The sequence below is a fragment of the Scyliorhinus torazame genome, chromosome 18, assembly GCF_047496885.1.
Source record: "Scyliorhinus torazame isolate Kashiwa2021f chromosome 18, sScyTor2.1, whole genome shotgun sequence".
NCBI lineage: Eukaryota > Metazoa > Chordata > Chondrichthyes > Carcharhiniformes > Scyliorhinidae > Scyliorhinus > Scyliorhinus torazame.
The window spans coordinates 95742943-95764469 of NC_092724.1; the positions used below are offsets into that span (position 1 = coordinate 95742943).

At 40.4% G+C, this 21527-nt stretch overlaps 1 protein-coding gene across 2 annotated transcripts in view; it reads right to left on the reverse strand.

Moving 5' to 3' along the window:
* LOC140395378 (uncharacterized) overlaps positions 1-21527 on the reverse strand; it is a 663783-nt gene that overhangs the window by 59890 nt on the left and 582366 nt on the right. For both annotated transcript variants that reach the window (XM_072483065.1, XM_072483066.1), the window contains exon 16: positions 4943-8674. In XM_072483065.1, the coding sequence (XP_072339166.1) occupies positions 4943-8674 (3732 nt within the window). The remainder of the gene's footprint in view (positions 1-4942; positions 8675-21527) is intronic.

Consider the following 21527-nt stretch of genomic DNA (forward strand, 5'->3'; position numbering starts at 1 on the left):
AGAAAGTTACCTCAGTGTAGTCACTGCATGATGCTTCATGTCAGTAGAGTCACCAACTTTGCAAAGTGAAAGGTTTGACATTTTTAGACACGAAAATTGATCAATACCCCAATGTACAATGGGGGTGTACTTTAATCAAAACAACTTTTCCTGGATTTGTCCTTCTACTATAAGCAACAGGTATTGTTTGGAGATCATCTTGTACTGGTTTTAATTTTTATATCAACATTGTAGTGTGTGTTGGAAATTTAACAGGATGCATTAATAGCAAAACCAATGTCAGGAGCATGCAGTGACCTTCCTGGAATGATCAGTGAGTGAACCCGAAGCTGAAATGGGAATGTGTGATGTAAACATAAGAACCAAAGTAGGCCATTCAGTCCCTTGAGCCTATTCTGCCATTCAATGAGATCATGGCTGATCTGTTGGCCACATCCCTTAATCTCTTTGCTCAACAAAAATCTATCCATATCAGATTTAAAATTAACTGATCTAGCTTCAACTGTTGTTTGTGAGACAGAGTTCCAAACCTTTTGAGTGAAGAGGTTCTTCCTAAAATCTCTCCTGAATGATATAGACCTACTTTTTAGACTATGCCTCCTATTATTACCCCCCAATCTATTATAGTAAAACTACTCGAAGCATCCTATGGGCGAAAATATCAAAAATTCAAGAGATATAAAATATAAACAGAAAATGCTGGAAATGCACAGCACATAGATTAACATCTAAAAAGAGAAAGATAAGTTGCCCAAAACTCTGAACCATTTATCAGGATTCAGCACTATCATCAATTCCAATAAAGGGTCATACCAGAAATGCTGAACATTTTTTCTTTTAACTGTTGTGCAATTCTAGCATTTTCGGTTTCTCAGATCTCCGGTGCTTGGGTTTTTCTTTTTTTATGCAGGTAAACGTGATTTATACCTTTCTTTTATAATGATTCATATGTTCTACTTTGGTTTGCTTTGAAAAAGTCAGAACGACTAAATAACAATCTCAAAATAGAACCTAATGTACACTTAAAATATAAGAACATAAGAACTAGGAGCAGGAGTAGGCCATCTGGCCCCTCGAGCCTGCTCCGCCATTCAATGAGATCATGGCTGATCTTTTGTGGACTCAGCTCCACTTTCCGGCCCGAACACCATAACCCTTTATTCTTCAAAAAACCATCTATCCTTATCTTAAAACATTTAATGAAGGAACCTCTACTGTTTCACTGGGCAAGGAATTCCATAGATTCACAACCCTTTGGGTGAAGAAGTTCCTCCTAAACTCAGTCCTAAATCTACTTCCCCTTATTTTGAGGCTATGCCCCCGAGTTCTGCTTTCACCCGCCAGTAGAAACAACCTGCCGCATCTATCCCCTTGATAATTTTATGTTTCTATAAGATCCCCCGCCCCCCCCGCATCCTTCTAAATTCCAACGAGCACAGTCCCAGTCTTCTCAACCTCTCCTCGTAATCCAACCCCCTCAACTCTGGGATTAACCTAGTGAATCTCCTCTGCACACCCTCCAGCGCCAGTATGCCCTTTCACAGGTAAGGAGACCAAAACTGAACACAATACTCCAACTCCAGGTGTGGCCTCACTACCACCTTATTGCAGCATAACCTCCCTAGTTTTAAACTCCATCCCTCTAGCAATGAAGGTCAAAACTCCATTTGCCTTCTTAATCACCTGTAAACCAACTTTTTGAAACTCATGCACTAGCACACCCAGGTCTCTCTGCACAGCAGCATGTTTTAATATTTTATCATTTAAATAATAATCCCTTTTGCTGTTATTCCTACCAAAATGGATAACCTCACATTTGTCAACATTGTATTCCATCTGCCAGACTCTAGCCCATTCACTTAGCCTGTCCAAATCCCTCTGCAGACTTCCGGTATCCTCTGCACTTTTTGCTTTACCACTCATCTTAGTGTCGTCTGCAAACATGGACACATTGCCCTTGTTCCCCAACTCCAAATCATCTATGTAAACTGTGAACAATTGTGGGCCGAACACTGATCCCTGAGGGACACCACTAGCTACTGATTGCCAACCAGAGAAACATCCATTAATCCCTACTCTTTGCTTTCTATTAATTAACCAATCCTCTATCCATGCTACTACTTTACCCTTAATGCCATGCATCTTTATCTTATGCAGCAACCTTTTGTGTGGCACCTTGTCAAAAGATTTCTGGAAATCCAGATATACCACATCCATTGGCTCACCGTTATCTACCGCACTGGTAATGGTCTCAAAAAATCCACTAAATTAGTTAGGCACGACCTGCCCTTTATGAACCCATGCTGCGTCTGCCCAATGGTACAATTTCCATCCAGATGCCTCGCTATTTCTTCCTTGATGATAGATTCCAGCATCTTCCCTACTACCGAAGTTAAGCTAACTGGTGTATAATTACTCGCTTTCTGCCTACCTCCTTTTTTAAACAGTCACATGTGCTAATTTCCATTCTGCTGGGACCAGCCCAGAGTCTAGTGAATTTTGGTAAATTATTACTAGTGCATTTGCAATTTCCCTAGCCATCTCTTTTAGCACTCTGGGATGCATTCCATCAGGGCAAGGAGACTTGTCTATCTTTAGCCCCATTAGCTTGCGCATCACTACCTCCTTAGTGATAACAATCATCTCAAGGTCCTCACCTGTCATAGCCTCATTTCCATCAGTCACTGGCATGTTATTTGTGTCTTCCACTGTGGAGACCGACCCAAAAAACCTGTTCAGTTCCTCAGCCATTTCTTCATCTCCCATTATTAAATCTCTCTTCTCATCCTCTAAAGGATAAATATTTACCTTAGCCACTCTTTTTTGTTTTATATATATTTGTAGAAACCGTTACTATCTGTTTTTATATTCTGAGCAAGTTTACTCTCATAATCTATTTTACTCTTCTTTATTGCTTTTTTAGTAGCTTTCTGTTGCCCCGTAAAGATTTCCCAGTCCTCTAGTCTCCCATTAATCTTTGCCACTTTGTATGCTTTTTCCTTCAATTTGATACCCTCCCTTGTTTCCTTAGATATCCACGGTCGATTTTCCCCCTTTCTACCGTCCTTCCTTTTTGTTGGTATAAACCTTTGCTGAGCACTGTGAAAAATCACTTGGAAGGTTCTCCACTGTTCCTCAACTGTTTCACCATAAAGTCTTTGCTCCCAGTCTACCTTAGCTAGCTCATCTCTCATCCCATTGTAATCTCCTTTGTTTAAGCACAAAACACTAGTGTTTGATTTTACCTTCTCACCCTCCATCTGTATTTTAAATTCCACCATATTGTGATCGCTCCTTCCGAGAGGATCCCTAACTGTGAGATCATTTACTATCAGAGTATAATAATTACAGATTTTGCATTCTCTGAACTTTATTCACCCACTTCTGTGCCTCGCAAGCTGCTAACTATTCAGTGGCACAATGGTCCACTAACACTAGCCACCCTCCACTACTTCAGTCAAGGAGCCAGTCTTCATCACAACATGCCGATTCAATCATCCAAATGCTGCTATAGCAGGGGTCAACTGTTGGCTATCATTAGTGAAAACCATGGATAACCCCTCCTCTCTAACCAAGCTAACTGCAGAACCCCTCATCTTACTCAGCACGCGCTCAAGATTTGATCTGGGGTCCTTTTTGATTAATACAACATTTAACACCAGTATAGAGAGAAGATGCTCATTTATGTCCCCTAGTTGGATTTGAACTCAAGCCGCAAGAGAAAAGGGAAATGTTATCTTAACCACCCAAAGGACAAAATTTAAGATTTTTGAATAGAGCAAAATGCAACTTTTCTCTATGTAGAATATACAATGAATTTCAGGATTTTTGCAGCCTTTCTTGATAAGCAAATAAGTTGCTAGTTTATTAGTGCCTCAAAGGTGCGTTAGAGATATGTAGCCAGCTGAAAGAGAAAGAAAGAAAAAAGGAGATTCATATATTAGTGGCATAGCATCAAGACAAACAGCAAAGGGTAACAAAGCCACTAATTTGCATTACTAAGCACGCTAGACTGCTATGAAGAGATGTTTTTAATCAAATGCAATTGAACCCACTGCTCTGAAAGCAATCATAAATCTAAAATATTTAACAAAATGCAACAATTCAAATGAAACAGAGTAAAACAAAATATGGGTACTAAAAAGTAAATGTGCCCTCTTAAAATAAGAATTTTTAAAAGATTTTTTTGGGAAAATTTTCTTAAATTGAGTGTCTTTGTAAGAATTTGTAAAGGTTTTTCCATTTTGCTAAACCTAATAAAGTACAAAATTTCGATTGGGACGATCAAAGTAGTTTGTATGTAATGAATAAATTAATGCTCAGGGCATATAAGAGCAGTAAGCTATAATTTTTCATTATGTTGGTAAAAAAATGTACACTAATCTTTTGATCTCAGGAGATACTCAGGATAAATCGCAATAATGGATTAACTTGAACATATCCTGTTTCTTCAATTACAGTGTACATTTATTTGTCTGGTAACTCAACTAAACATAATGAAGTTGAATAACAGAAAAATGGGTTCGGCTGTATTTGAAAGGATTGCTTAAGAGCACACAATAAAACTCAAAAGATATACACAAAGAGAAGAACTGGGCAAATTTCAGGTACAATTCAAATGCTTTCAGGCTGTTCACCAGTTGGATTCAAGGTCAGGGATAGCTTTTACAATTATTTAAAATGTGAATTGTAACACAACTAGTTTCTTATTGGTCAGCAAATATTACACCTACAATATTGGTTTCTTTCTACCACTCCCCGAGAATTTGCAAAGATTACTCGGTGAGATTTTGCCCAGTTCAACAGTACATCATGCAATTCTATCTGCCATGCGGGTTCAGCGACAAAACAGAACACGAACATAAGCTAACTGCTGGCAGCAAGGTGTAATGCTACAAGCCAACATGCATTCACTAATCAGTATTATTAAACACATGGACACCTTGAGATTCTCCAAGTCCTTTTCATATTTCTCCCGCAGAGCTGTCGGGCCAACTTCAGTCTTATTTTTCATGGCATCTATCTGGGACTCCAGTTCTTGTATGCGATTTCTCAGCAAGGCCACAGAATGTGGCTCACTTGCTGTTTTTCTGTATTGATCAGTGGACCTCTGAAGATCACTTACAATGTCCAATTCTTTAGGATCTCTACATTCTTTTAAAGCTTCAATTTCTTGTGTGAGCTCTTCCTTTACCCGAGTACACCTTTGCTCTAGCTCACTCTTCTCAGTTTTAAATTCTCCCCCTTGTCTCCTCAGCTCCTCAACATGCTTTTCCTTCAAGTTTTCCATGCAGACAGTCAATGAATCTATTTCCTTCACATTTTCTTCAGTTTTCATTCTCAATGTCTCTCCTGCCCTTGCTATCTCCCGTTTTAATTTCTCCACCTCTGCTTCATATGCTTCCCGCACTTCCCGCAGCTCTTTCTTATGCCTTGCAGCCATGTCCTGCAGTTCAATAGCTTTGTCCAGTGAGTCAATTGGCTCTCCCTCAATTTGAATATGAGTTGTTCTGGCACCAATGCCTGCTCGTGAAATTTCCAATTGTTTAAATTCCACAATCTCCCCTTTTAATTTCTTTAACTCTAAATCCTGCTCTTGCTTTTGATTTTTCAGCTCAGCTGCATGCTTGTTCTGCAATAAGGCAATGGTGTTTGAGTGCTCCATCTCAAGAGCCTCCAGTCTCAGCTGTATATCCCCATGTTGTGTGAGGTCATGTTTCAACTGAATCTTGGAGATTACATATGATAATTCAGCTTGCACTATTGCATCCTGAAGCAGGAAGGGCCAAACGTCTTTTGCATTTCTATGTTTGTTTAATGCAGGTATACAATTCATGCTGTGAACAAGCCTTCTGGCTAAGAGGCCCAGATCATCATCTGCACAGGACTGAATGGAGTGTGACATTTTCTTCAACACACCAGCATTTTTCCTAATTTGCTGTGCTAACTCTGTCCTAATATGAAGTTCAGCAGAAACAGATGTTGATGGTAGTTGGAGGGATTGAGAACATAAGAGCAGTGATTCACCCTCATCATCATTATTCAGTTCAGTACCAATTTCCTCGATCAGACCACCTAACCTGCAAGTACCATAAGCAGCTATAATGTTCCTGAGCATCTGTTCACGGTTTTGGTTTCTGTGATGCATTTTCATATATTGGGCTTTCAATTGTTGCATTTTTTCTTCTGAAACTTCCAAAATATTATGGGCCCAGAACATTATTTCACCTTTTATTAAAGTACTGTTTGCCATCATATTCAGATAACTTTTCATGGGCTCATTCAATTGCTCTTTGACATCTGGAGTGTTGCTATTATTACTCATAGGGAAATTTGCCCAAAATTCTCCTTCAATTAATAACTTGTTGAGAACAGAATGTCCTATTTGAGTATTGACTTCTTCCAATGAAACCAAAGGTATGATAATACTTTCACTGTGTTTTCTAATTTCATCTAAAGTAATTTTTACACCAGAGTCAGATTTCTGCAAAGCATCAGCAATATTGTTAAGTGCTGCTGCTTCAAGTGCCAATTTGTGAACTAAATGTTTTAGCTTTTCCTCTTCTGTTAAAGAGTCTTTCACTAAAGATTCTTCACCAAAAAATGCTTTATTTTTTCGAGCTAGATAGTCTTCCATATGTTGCAAGTATTGTACTGAACTTCCTAGTGCGTGTACTAATTCAGATATTTGTTTATGTTGTTCCACGTCCCATCCTTGAGCAAGTTGACCAGTTTTCTGCTGTATACCTTCTAAAACATGGTGCAACTGAAGCAATTTAGCTTGCAGTACTTGGAATTCAGAGTTGGTAGCCTGCACTAGTATCTTAAGTTCGATATTTGAACTGGCAAGCTGCTCAGAGAGTGAACAGCTTAATGGTTGGTTTACTTTTCCCTCCTCCTTTAAATGAACTCCAGGCTCTAATAATCCTGCATGACTTTTGGCAACACATGGCTGGCTTGCAGATGTTACTAAAGGACAAACAGTTTCCCCTTTAATGTTTTGCTCTGCTATCAATAGTTTAGTTTCAAGTGTGCACACAATTGCCAGGCATTTCTTCAGATCTGTAAAGTAACTATCTGCTGCTGTTGTGCCACATGAACGTTCAATATTCACAGAGGACGGCAGTCCTGAAAACCAATTTTCTGCACATGTTTGTGCTACTGAACCAGTCAGTGCTGTTAATTGGCTGTCCAAAAGTTGAAGCCTTGCCAGTAATTCTTCAGAAAGCTGTGCAACAGAATTCACTGAGCTCTGGCCCTCTGGTTCAGACCAACTTGTTGCAGAATGAAGAATATTTTCAACTGCTGAACAACTTGGCAGTTTTTTTCTTGCTGCATGTTCATTGCTTGCTCCTGAAATTTCCAGATCTGATTGGGGTTTGCTGTTTTGGGAAAGAAGTTCTTTATAATCATTTTTAGTTGCCTGCAGCTTTATCTCCTGTTCAGCTAATCTGGCTTCAGCATCTTCCAATTTGATTTGAAGTTCTTCTTTTTTCTCTATAAGCATATCGATGTCTGTCGGCACCTGCCATCCAAGGCCTTTAAGTGTAGCCTCCTTAAGCTGAAGTTTCTTCTCGGTCTCCTCTAAGCTGGTACCCAAAGCTTCCAGCTTGATTAAAGCCTCATTGAAGTCCTCATTTTTCTTTTCAAGTTCTTGCTCATAGGATTCCTTTGCTGACACCATCTTAAAATTAGTTCCGTCCACTTCATTTTTTAGTCTATTAACCTCCTGAATAGCTTTTTCAAAATCTTCATTCAGATCTTGATATCCCTCTCGATCCTTCATCAATTCTAACTTCAGCCCTTCAACTTCTCGATCAGCTTCTGTTAACTGATTAACTATTTCCTGATAACGTTGATTTAATTGTTCGTTCTCAGCTGACAAGATGTCTATGTCATGGGTCAGTCCCTTCACTGACCTCTCGCTCATCTCAACATGTTCCTCCATTTGCCTCACCATTTCACTGCTTTTGAAAGCGATGGCTAGTTTTTCTTTCTGAGCTCTCTCTAACTGAGCTTCAAGAGTTTGCAGGCGATCTTCATATTCTTTAACCTTCTCTTCAGCTTCTTCTACATTGTGTGACAGGATCTTCTTTTCTTTTTCATATTTCTCTTTCAGGCTCTCATACTGTTTCTGAAAACGCTCTTCATTCAGAATAACCCCTTGTTCACTGTTCCTCAACCGATTGCTAGCTTCTTCCAGATGCTCTTGCAGCTGCTTCACTTCTCGCTGATAGTCGTCCTGAAGAGCAATTTGTCTTTCCAAATCCCTAAAAGCTTGTGTCTTTTCAAGAAGTAGTCCTTCGACTTCTCTAAGCTTCTCTTCACTCTCTCGTAACTTGTTGCTAAACATACTTAGTTTTCTCTCATACTCATCCGCTTGCTCTTTATACTTTTGACGCTCAAGGTGCATATCACTTTGGGTTTTGGATAAAGATTGCTCATTAATGGTTACCTCCGATAAAGAAATGTCCAGTTTGGCTTGGAGGTTTTGCATTTTTGTCTCTTGCTGTCTCAAGAGCTCCTTGGCATCCTGATAGCTTTTTTTTAGGCTCTGAGCTTGTGCATTGACCCCCTCCTGTTTCTGCTGTTGAACTTCCAGCTCAGCTTGTAGATCCTGGTTCAACTTCTGTAGCTGTTGCCAGGCATTTGAACTTGCCAAAGGTGGCTCCAGCTTATAAAAAGGGGACCAGACAGTGGTTAACACAGATGTACAAGATTTTTGAATAAACTGTTTAATTTTTGCTTCTCAGTCCCATAATGGAGATTTAAAACAATTATTGGTTTGTACATATATTTTCCTTCATGTAGATTTGAAAACTTCAGCATTATTCAAGGAACAAAACACAAGTTTTCAGCAAGTAAGGTAAATGGCCAAACTATTATCTATTAGTTGCAAAATTAAGCAAAGAAAATGCAAGAGCATTCTGCACTCGAAGTCAGAATATGGTTAGTGTCTTAGAAAGCATGCGTATGAAAAGTTAGCATTATTGGCCAGGAAGCAAGTACTATCAATACATGGTTAGCACACAATGATCAACATACAGGCAGGGAATTTTCCTATCCATTCCTGAAATCTAGTGCTTTTAACCTGTGAATACTTAAAGCTACCAACAATCTTTTCATTATAATAGCCCCGAGTTTGTGGCTTAGGTCTGTTTAAACTTTCAAAACCTGAGCTTTAAACTTCCAAAACAATTGTTCTGCATGTCCATTTTCCATTGTGATACTATGTCATCGTACATCAGCAATACTGGCAATGTCACTTCTGGATGCAGATACCTTGGAGTGCCAAAGTACAATAATTTAAAATATATTGCAAAGGAAACGATAAAAAATGATATTCCCTATCGTAATCTACTCATTTTGATGGTCAAAGAAAGTTAATTCATTTATTCTGATGTTCAATGTTAATTTTTGGTTAACCTAAGTGCACCCACACATCCTATGCATAATGTAGTGGTAGTAGTTACCACTCCAGTAAATGCATGTTGGGAAAAGTGGAAATGGGTACAAAATTCATCAAAATGCTGAAATAAAATGACGCAAGACATCAGAATTAAAACATTATTAAACTGTTGAATGTTACCTCATATTAAACCAGACGGTACGTTAGCTCACTTACAATCCTTTAATAGCTTTCTATATATAACTGATTTGAATGGTTTCAGCACATTCAGATAATACATCAATTAATACAACGGGAGGGCACAAGCACTTGTCAGGAAGACAGCTGCAGCTTTAAAAGTGATGGTGTGTAATTCATTCAAAGGATTTGGGTGCACCAGCCAGACCAGCATTTATTACTCATTCCCAATTTCCCTTCGGAAGGTGGTGGTGAGCTGCCTTCTTGAACCGCTAAAGTCTATGTGGTGTAGGTACACCCACAGTGCTGTTCGGGAGGGAATTCACAAATTTTAACCCAGCAACAGTGAAACAACGGCAATCTATTTCCAAGTCAGGATGGTGAGTGGCGTGGAGGGGAACGTCCAGGTGGGGTGTTCCCATGGTTCTGGCTGCCCTTGTCCTCCTAGATGGCAGCTGTTGTGTGTTTGAAGGTGCAGTCTAAGGGGCCTTGGTGAGCTCTTGTAGCGCACCTTGTAGATAAGACACACTGCTGCCAATATTTATCAGCGGTGGAGGGAATGAACATTTATAGATGAGGTGCCAATCAAGCAGGATGCGGTGTCCTGGATGGTGTTGAGCTCCAGGAGTGTTGTTGAATCTGCACTCAACCAGGCAAGAGGAGAGTAGTCCATAACCCTCCTGACTGGTGCCTTGCAGATGGCGGACATTGGGGGAGTCCATTGCAAGATATCTGTCTCTGACCTGCTCTTGTAGCCACAGTATTTATAGCTCGTCAAGTTTTGTTTCTGGTCAACGATAACCCCCATGTTAACAGTGGGGGATTCATTAATGGTAGTGCCATTGAATATCAATGGGGATAGTTAGATTCTCTTTTGAGGAAGAACGTCATTTCCTAGCACTTGACTTGCGTGGCATGAATGTTATTTGCCACATGTCAGCCGAAGCCTGAATATTATCCAGATTTTATTGCATTTAGTCATGGACTGCTTCAGTATCTGCGGAGCCACAGATGATGCTGAACATTGTGCAGTCATCAGAGAATATCCCAACTTCTGACCTTCTGATAGAAGGAAGATGACTAATGAAGCAGCTGAAGATGGTTGTGCCTAGGACACTCGAAACATACACAGAAATTAGAAGCAGGAATAGACTATTCAGCCCTACGAGCCTGTTCCGCCATTCATTATGGTCATGGCTGATCATCAAATCCAATACCCTGATCCCATCTTTCCCCCATATTCCTTGATCGTTTTAGCCCCAAGAGCTATAACTATAGAAACTACCCGGAGTAACTCCTGCAGTGATAGATATGACTCCAACTAGTGGAGAGTCTTCCCTGATTCCCATTTGCTCCAGTTTCTCTAGGCATCCTTGCTGTCACACTAGTCAATTGCTGACATGACGTTAAGGGTAGTCATTCTGACCTCACTTCCGGAATTCAGCTCTTTGTCCATGTTTGAACCAAGGCTGTAATGAGTTCAGGAACTGAGCGACCCTGACGTAATTCAAACAGAGTAGCTTTTTGCAAAGCAAATACTGCTTGATAGCACTGTTGTTGACTCCTTCCACAACTTTAACGAGGATCGAGAGTAGACTGATGGGCAGTATTGACTGGATTGGACTAAGTACTGTATTGGAACAACTTGGCTTGGGGCACAGCAAGTTCTGCAGCACAAGTCTTCAGTACGAATTATTAGAGAATAAAGTGGGCAACAGTTTAATGGTCAATGAGAAAAAGCTTGCTGAGTGGGGAAGCATCTTGTCAGGATAATCAAAAACCAATGCCATCAGCGGGGACAGATATAGTTGCAGTCGCTCATATTGATGAAATTGACAAACCTGCATACAGCAAGGAGGTTGGTAGAATTATGCGTTATAACAAAAGCTTACATTTATATAGCACCTTTAACATATTGAAATGTCCCAAGGCACTTCATAGGAGCATTAGAAAACAAAGTATAACACCGAGTTACACAAGGAAATATTAGGTCAGGTAACTGCAAACTTCGTCAAAGAGTGACCAAGTTTTAAAAAATGTCTTCAAGGAGGTAAGCGAGGGATAGGGGTGTAGGGAGGGAATTCCAGAGCTTGGGACCTAAGTACCTAAAAACACAGCCACGAATGGCGGAATTATTACGATTGGGAGTGCACAAGAGGCCAAAATTAGAAAGGTGTAGACATTGCTAAATTTGTAGGGTTGGAGGAGATTATAGTGATAGGGAGGGGAAGGTCAAGGAGGGATTTGAAAACAAGCATGAGAGTTATAAAATCAAGATATTGTTTAACTGAGAGCCAATTCGGCTAGTGAGCATAGGGGAATGGGACTTGTGAGTTAAGACATGGACAGCAAAGCTTTGGATAACCTCAAGTTCAGAGATGCCAGACAGAATAATCCATTGGAGGATTATTCAAAGAGGGTCTCAGCAGCAGGTGAGACGAAACGGGGCAAAGCTGGGTCAAGGTGATGTTGCAATGGTTGAAATAGGCGGCCTTAGAGATGGCACAAATATGAGCAACATTAAGGCTAAGGAAGAGTTATAATTTCTGGCTAACCTACCTGGCCTGAGTTTGGTACTGAGCACACATTGGAAATGAGTCTGGCACTGAGCACACAGTGGAAATGTAAGTTGAAATGCTAATTGAAGCATACTGACCCATCAAGGAAGTAACCAAAAATGACTGTGATTCAGCTAGCTGTTTTAGAAAAACAAACATGGGAAAATAAAATCCAACTGCCTTTGTCACATCAAACTATTGTTTGAGTTTGGTACTGACATTGCAGAAAGTTGAGAGTTTGAAATACTGTAAACAGGGAAAGGTGCAGAGAAAGTCCACATTTCCAATGTATGTTAAAAATCCTACATTTGCATACACTTCGAGACTGCTTCATTTGATTAGCACAAATTCGTCAACATTTTCAAAGTATGGGGCAGCACGGTGGCGCAGTGGGTAGCACTACAGCCTCATGGTGCCGAGGTCCCAGGTTCGATCCCGGCTCTGGGTCACTGTCCATGTGGAGTTTGCACATTTCCCAGTGTTTGCGTGGGTTTCGTCCCCTCAACCCAAAGATGTTCAGGGTAGGTGGATTGGCCACGCTAAATTGCCCCTTAATTGGTAAAATGAATTGGGTACTCGAAATTAAAAAAAAACATTTTCAAAGCAGTTCAGTGCTGAGCTATTCAACCAGGCCTCCCCCTCTACATTATGACCTGTATCGAGTCAATGCTAATGTAGAGAAATAAATCCAGATGACCAATTTCATTGAAAGTTTGAGACTGTAAAGAATGCCATTCAACTTTGAACCAGGTTGCTTAGTGATCATGGGATACAAATGGAGCTTCACTTTTCCCCATCCAGCTTACTGCTGCTTCCAATCTGCCATTTTACTGCTCAAATAATTACTGCCATCCCCAAATCACAATATGCCAACACAAAATATTTTAAAAAGGATAATCTTATCTTACTTCTTACTGAACATGAAAAAGTATTCAATCACACTTCAAATTTATTTGTCTAATTTTTTAAACATTTAATCATCGATGGAATTCTTCTCATCCACCACATCAAATGTATAATAAATTATAAGTAATGAGTTTTTGACATTCAATTCAACTCTGTGCTCCATTACTTCCTTCACTGTTGCTCAAATCTGTAAATATAAAGTTCTATCCTCACCAACCAACATGAAAATAATTTACTCACTAATGCTATCTGACCCAAAAAATAATACATAATTAATTTCTTTCCACATAAATTATTTTATATGTTCACTCTTTGTCTATACACAATTAGATAATTCACCCACCATCCAACGAAAAAAAGTACTGACTGGTGTTGGAAAATGCAGTGGAAGGCATGGCTATAATGCCTTGACAATGGAATAGGAGGCAGTTTGACACGAGGTGTGAGGTATGGGTGGGCAGCGGATACCTGTGAACTGAAACTGATCACCTTCAGGAAAGATGGTCTTCTTATGGGATATGGAACTACCATACTGAATCCAGTGACTTCCCTTTTGAGGTTGCAGTTAAGATTGAGGCTTGTTATTAGGAGAGAATGATGGGACTTCATATGGCTTTCAGAGTTTGAATTGGAATTTAGGCACAACACTGGACAAATATTCCTTTAACCAACAATGAAGATAACTTAAATTAAAAGAGAATAACATTTGAAAAGAAAACAATTGCAGCAAAAGGTCAGAATGAAGCGAAAAGCCAACGAACCTATGGGCTTGGGCAACATAAATCCAATGGCTAATGAATCAAGAAACGACTAAAGGCACTGAATACTGCAAAGGCTATGGGCCCTGACAATATGTCGGCAGTTTGGGTTCCACAGGGGTCACTCAGATCCTGACCTCATTACAGCCTTGGTTCAAACATGAGCAGAAGAGCTGAATACCAGAGGTGAGGTGAGAGTGACTTTCCTTGACATCAAGGCAGCATTTGACAGAGTATGGCATCAAGGGGCCCTAGCTAAACTGGAGTCAATGGGAATTAGGGGGAAAACTCTCCGCTGGTTGAAGTCAAATCTGGCACAAAGAAAGATGGTTGTGGTGGTTGGAGGTCAATCATCTCAGCTCAGGACATCACTGCAGGATTTCCTCAGGGCAGTGTCCTAGGCCCAACCATCTTCAACTGCTTCATCAATGACCTTCCTTCCATATAAGGTCAGAAGTGGGGATGTTTGCAGGTGATGCACAATGTTCAGCACCATTCACGACTCCTCAGAAGCAGTTCATGTCCAAATGCAGCAAGACCTGGACAATAGCCAAGCTTGGGCTGACAAGTGGCAAGTTACATTTGTACCACACAAGTGCCAGTCAATGACCATCTCTTACAAGAAAGGATCTAACCACCGCCCTTTGACATTCAATGGCCATCACTGAATCCCCCACAATCAACATCCAGGGGGTTACCATTGATCAGAAACTGCACTGGATTAGCCCTATAAATATTGTGGTTACCAGGGCAGGTCAAAGGTTAGGAATCCTCCTGCGAGTAACTCACCTCCTGACCCCCCAAAGCATGTCGTCCATCTACAAGGCACAAGTCAGGAGTGTAATGGAATACTGTCCACCTGCCTGGATGGGTGCAGCTCCAACCACACTCAAGTCGCCCGACGCCGTCCAGGGCAAAGGAGCCGCTTGATTGCTTCCCCCTTCCACATTCAAACCTTCCACCACTGCCAAACAATGGCAGCTGTCATGTGAGAGTACCTTTAAGAAATGGGTGTTTACTACTGCAGTGATGTCAGAGAGTGGGTGGAGCTGGGCTGTCTTGTCAGCTTTTAACTTTCGTTTTTGAGCAGGCTACAGGGTGTGTTTTAGTTTTGTTTTCAATGTTGGAGCTGAAGCCAGACCAAGCAGGTGTACTGCTGTTCTCTCTGCCATCAAAAGACTATCTCTTGATCATTTGGCGAATTCAGAACTATAACTGTTTTCAGTAGTGACTGTAACCTGATGTGCTTCTGATAAAGGTTTTGTTTTTAAGTCGTATGGATGTTAAAAAGGAAAGCTTAACGGTTTACTTAGTGTTGTAGTCTTTGGGGGTTGTATTTGAACTGATGGTTGCTAAGATGTTCACTGTATGTTTCCAAAAGGTTAACTTGAGTTCATAGAATAAACATTGGTTTGCTTTAAAAATTACTTTTCCATTTCTGCTGTACCACACCTGTAGAGTGGACCGTGTGCTCCCCATTAAAAGTTGTGGGTCAGGTTAACTCCATGATACACTTTGGGGTTCTCTAAACCCTGGCCCATAACAAATTGGGGGCTCGAGGGGGATAAAAGTATATCTACTAGATTGGCTTAGTGAACGTAAAGACCTGTTAGGGGCGAGCATATTGTGGTTGCTTTTCAGGTGTGGTATTTTAGTTTAGTAGGGAGTGTGTTGTGGACAATGGCTTTTTCAGAGGCTCTGAGGTTTTTGGGGGTGGAGACGGTCACACGCAGTACCTTACAGACAGAGGCTAAAAGCAGACTGTTAGATTAACATTACCTGACAAAATGCGAAAAGAGGAGGTAATTATGGCGGTGGCTAAGTATTTAAAGTTGCCTGAGATACAGTTTGACTCATTGGAAATAGCAAAAATTCAGTTGCAAATTAAACAAATGGAACATGAGAAAGAATTGAAGCAGCTTGAATATGAAAGAGAGAGAGAGGAAAAAGAAATAGAAAGAGTCAGAGAAAGAGAAAGAGAGGAAAAAGAAAGAGAGAGAGGAAAAAGAGAGAGAAGAAACCAGGGGCTGGTTTTGCACACTGGGCTAAATCGCTGGCTTTTAAAGCAGACCAAGGCAGGCCAGCAGCACGGTTCGATTCCCGTACCAGCCTCCCCGAACAGGCGCCGGAATGTGGCGACTAGGGGCTTTTCACAGTAACTTAATTGAAGCCTACTTGTGACAATAAGCGATTTTCATTTCATTTCATTTCAAGAAAGGAAAACAGAAAGAATAGCCTTAGCAGAACAAGAAAGAGAAAGGGAGATACAGATCAGGGAAAAAGATAAAGAGAGAGAGTTTGAACTTCAGAAAATGTCCATGAAACATGAGTCAGTTAAAATTGGCAGGCGTAAAGGGAAACGTACAGTTGTTGGATGATAGTGATGAGGATAGAGATAAATAGCGTAATAGTCGAAGGCTTGGTGGGGATCTATTTAAATATGTCCAAGCATTGCCAAGGTTTGATGAGAAGTAGGTAGAAGCCTTTTTCATTTCATTTGAGAAGGTAGCTAAACAAATGAAATGGCCACAGGAGATGTGGGCATTACTGATTCATACAAAGCTGATAGGTAGGGCTAGTGAAGTGTTTGCATCACTACTGGAGGAGGTATCTGGGACGTATGAGGAGGTGAAAAAATCCATCTTAGGTGCATATGAACTAGTGCCTGAAGCTCACAGACAAAGGTTTAGAAATTTAAGGAAAGAATTTGGTCAAACATACATGGAGTTTGAAAAGCTCAAACAGAGTAATTTTGATAGGTGGACAAGGTTTTGAAAATAGACAAAACGTATGAAGCTCTCAGAGAAATTATACTTTTGGAGGAGTTTAAAAATTCAATTCCTGATGTAGTGAGAACTCGTGGAAGAGCAGAGAGTTAAAACTGAGAGATTAGCAGCAGAAATGGCAGATGATTATGAATTAGTTCATAACTCAAAGCTTGGTTTCCGACATCAGTTTCAGCCTGTGAGGGATAGAAACTGGGGACATGAGAAATACTCAAGTGGTAAAGGTAAAGGTGATCTGATGGGAGATAATAAGGAGAGTGTACCTCAGATTAAAAAAGAAATCTTTGAGGGTGAGAAAGAAATGAAAAGTTTCAAATGTTTTCACTGTAATAAACTAGGCCATGTAAAGTCACAGTGTTGGTGGTTGAAGAAAAGCACTGGGAAGGCTGATGTGGTAAAACAGGATAAGACAGCGTTTGTTGAAGTGGTAAAGAAAAGCCCAAGTGAAGCGAAGGAAGTGTAAAAGATTGTACAGCCTGATCAAGAGGTGATTGATAAGAAGGTGCCAGATCTCTTTGAAGAATTTAGTTGTGTGGGTAAAGTTTACTCATGTGTATCAGGAGGAGCAGGTAAAGAAGTCACACTTTTAAGAGATACGGGAGCTAGTCAATCTTTAATGGTAAGAGATGAGGAATTATGTAATCGGAGAAGAATGTTGCCAGAAAAGGTGGTAATATGTGGAATTCAGGGTGAGAGGAGTAGTGTTCCATTATATAAGGTAAGGTTGGAAAGTCCAGTGAAGAGTGGTGAAGTGGTAGTAGGAGTAATAGAGAAACTATCTTGTCCAGGAATACAGTTTATCTTGGGTAATGATATAGCTGGATCGCAGGTGGGAGTGATGCCTACTGTGGTTGATAAGCCAGTGGAAAATCAGACAACTGAAGTGTTGGAGGACGAATATCCTGGGATTTTTCCGGATTGTGTAGTAACAAGGTCGCAAAGTCACAGGTTAAGACAAGAGGATAAATCAAAGAGTGAAGATGAAGTTGAAGTGCAATTATCAGAAACGATTTTTGATCAGATGGTTGAAAAAGAACAAGAACAGGTGGAGGATGAGGCAGATATTTTTAGTTCAGGAAAATTGGCGGAGTTACAACAGAAAGATGTAGAAATAAAATGGATGTATCAGAAAGCATACACGGAAGAGGAATCAGAGTGTATACCAAAGTGTTATTCCATAAAAGTGATGTCTTGATACGAAAATGGAGACCTTTACATATGCAGGCGGATGAACAGTGGACAGAGGTTCATCAAGTAGTATTGCCGGAGGTGTTGCGAGTTGCACATGAGGTACCAGTAGGAGGTCATTTGGGAATAAGGAACACTCGAGCTAAAATCCAGAAATATTTTTATTGGCCTGGACTACATAAAGATGTAGTTAAATTTTGTCAATCATGTCACACATATCAAGTGATAGGGAAACCTCAAGCAGTGATGAAACCAGTGCCCTTAATACCCATTCCAGCATTTGAGGAACCTTTTACAAGGGTCCTAATTGATTGCGTAGGACCGCTTCCTAAAACAAAAAGTGGGAATCAATATCTTTTGACTATAATGGATGTGTCTGCTAGGTTTCCAGAGCCCATTCCAGTACGTAATATTACAGCTAAAAAGATTGTGGAGGAGTTACTTAAATTCTTTACTAGATATGGACTACCCACAGAAATACAATCGGATCAAGGGTCAAATTTGACCTCAAGGTTATTCAAAGAAGTTATGGATATCTTAGGAACAAAACAATTTAAATCAACTGCATACCATCCAGAATCGCAGGGAGCGTTAGAAAGGTGGCATCAGACATTAAAGACGATGTTGAGGGCTTATTGGAAAGATTATCCAGAGGATTAGGATAAAGGAATTCCATTCGTATTGTTTGCAATTAGGGATGCACCTCATGAGTCAACCAAATTTAGTCCTTTTGAACTAATTTTTGGTTATGAGGTAAGAGGGCCACTTAAATTGATTAAGGAAAAATTGGTGAGTGAGAAATCGGAAATTACATTATTAGATTACGTATCAAATTTTAGGGAACGATTAAATAGAGCAGGTGAATTGGCTAGACAACATTTAAAAGTTGCACAACATGTGATGAAACGGGTAGCGGACAAGAAATCCAAAGTTCGTAGTTTTGCCAGTGGAGCTAAAGTTTCAGTGTTGTTACCAGTGGTAGGTGAACCTTTAAAAGCCAGGTTTTGTGGACCGTATCAGATTGAAATGAAATTAAGTGAGGTGAATTATGTGGTAAGAACGCCAGATAGAAGGAAAACTCACCGAGTGTGTCATGTTAAAAATGCTTAAAAGGTACTTTTGAAAGGGAAGGAGAGAAAAAGGAGGTTTTAATGATTCGAACTCAAAGTGACGAACCAAATCCAGATGACTGTGAATTTGACATACCTTAAAATAAATTGGAAAATGAGGATGTTCTTAAAAATTGGGATAAATTGTTGAGTTACCTTCCAGAGGAAAAACGGACTGACCTGAAAGAGTTATTGATATCACATGAGCATATTTGTGGAGATAAATTGGGAAGTACTAAAATGACTATACATGATGTAGATGTTGGAAATGCTGTTCCAATCAAAAAACATCCATACAGACGTAACCCGTTAAAATTGGCACAGGTTGACAAAGAGATTGAGAGTATGCTTAAAAATGGCATAATTGAAGTGGGTTGCAGCCAATGGAGCTCACCCATAGTGATGGTACCTCAACCAGACGGTGCCCAACGGTTGTGTGTGGACTAGAGAAAGGTTAATGCAGTTACAAGAATGGACTCTTATCCTATCCCACGTTTGGAGGATTGCATTGAGAGAATGGGACAATCAGCTTTTATTTGCAAACTGTATTTACTTAAAGGTTACTAGCAGGTACCTTTATCCGAAAGGGCGAAGGAGATGTCAGCTTTTGTGACTCCAGATGGTATATACCAATTCAAAGTTATGCCATTTGGGATGAAAAAAACCCCAGCCACATTTCAACGGTTAACTAAGAAAGTTGTTTCAGGATTACCCAATTGTGCGGTATACATCGGCGATCTGGTAATTTTCAGCCAGACATGGCCAGAACATTTGAAACATCTGATGGAGTTATTCGATCGACTTAGGAGGCGGGTTTGGTGATAAACCTAGCCAAATATGAATTTGGAAAGGCCCAAGTCACTTTCCTTGGCCATACAATCGGACAGGGTCGAATGGTCCCACGGGATGTGAAAACAAAAGTTATGGGGGAGTTTCCGATACCCTCGACACGATGGGAAATAATGCGATTTCTTGGTATGAGTGGATTTTACCGGAAAATTGTACCAAATTTTAGCAGTGTGGTTGCTCCACTGTCGGACTTGCTCAAGAAGCGTAACAGATTCCAGTGGATAGCAGAGTGTCAACAGGCATTTTACGGCCTGAAGGCTGTGTTAACCACTGCTCCTGTGTTAGTCATCCCAAATTATACGAAACCATTCAAAGTGGCGGTTGATGAGAGTGATATGGGTGTAGGTGCGGTGCTTCTACAAGACGACGACGAAGGGTTAGAGCGGCCTATTGGTTATTTTTCAAAGAAATTGAATTCTCACCAGAAAAAGTATTCCACGATTGAGAAGGAGACTTTGAGTTTGGTGTTGGCTTTGCAACATTTTCACATTTATGTGACCAGAAATCCGTCTGTCACCATTATATATACTGATCATAATCCGTTGATGTTTTTGGAGCGATTCCGAAATAACAATGCACGGCTGTTTCACTGGAGTTTGTTGTTGCAGCCATTTCATTTAAAAATAGCACATGTGGCAGGAGGAGAAAACGTGACAGCCGATGCTTTGTCACGAATGTGATGAACGGAAGCAGTTTCAGTTGGAGGAAAAAATTAAAAAAATGGACTATATTATTATACCTGTTTGCGTGTGTTGTTTTTTGAAACGAAAAAGTATATGTACTGTGTGTATTTCTTAAAGGATAGTGAAAAGGTGAAAAATGAAACCATCTTGAAGTTGATGGTTTATTTTGTTTTCTTGGGGGGAGGTGTCATGTGAGAGTACCTTTAAGAAATGGGTGTTTATAAATGGACATGTATATAAATATCTGTAGTGAGAGTACCTTTAAGAAATGGGTGTTTACTACTGCAGTGATATCAGAGAGTGGGTGGAGCTGGGCTGTCTGTCAGCTTTTTACTTTAGTTTTTGAGCAGGCTGCAGGGTGTGTTTTAGTTTCGTTTTCAGTGTTGGAGCTGAAGCCAGACCAAGCAGGTGTACTGCTGTTCTCTCTGCCATCAAAAGACTATCTCTTGATCACTTGGTGAATTCAGAATTATAAATGTTTTCAGTCGTGACTTTAACCTGATGTGCTTCTGATAAAGGTTTTGTTTTTAAGTCGTATGGATGTTAAAAAGGAGAGCTTAAAGGTTTTGGTCTTTGGGGGTTGCATTTGAATTGATGGTTGCCAAGATGTTCACTATGTTTCAAAAAGGTTACCTTGAGTTCATAGAATAAACATTGTTTTGCTTTAAAAATTACTTTTCCATTTCTGCTGTACCACACCTGTAGAGTGGGCCGTGTGCTCCCCATACCACAATCTATTAAAGGTTGTGTGTCAGGTGAAATCCATGATACACTTTGGGGTTCTCTAAACCCTGGCCCATAACACAGCCATGTGTACCAAGTACAAGATCCACTGCAGTAACCCACCAAGGTTCCTTGGACAGCACCTTCCAAACCAATCACCACTACCAACTAGAGGACAAGAGCAGCAGATACCTGGGAACCCCACCACCTGGAGGTTCCCCTCCAAACCACTCGCCACTCTGACGTGGAAATATATCGCCGTTCCTTCACTGTCGCTGTATCCTGGAACTCCCTCCCTAACAGCAGTCGGTGTACCTACACCTCGGGGGCTGCAGCGATTCAAGAAGGCAGCTCACCACCATCTTCTGAAGAGCAACTAGA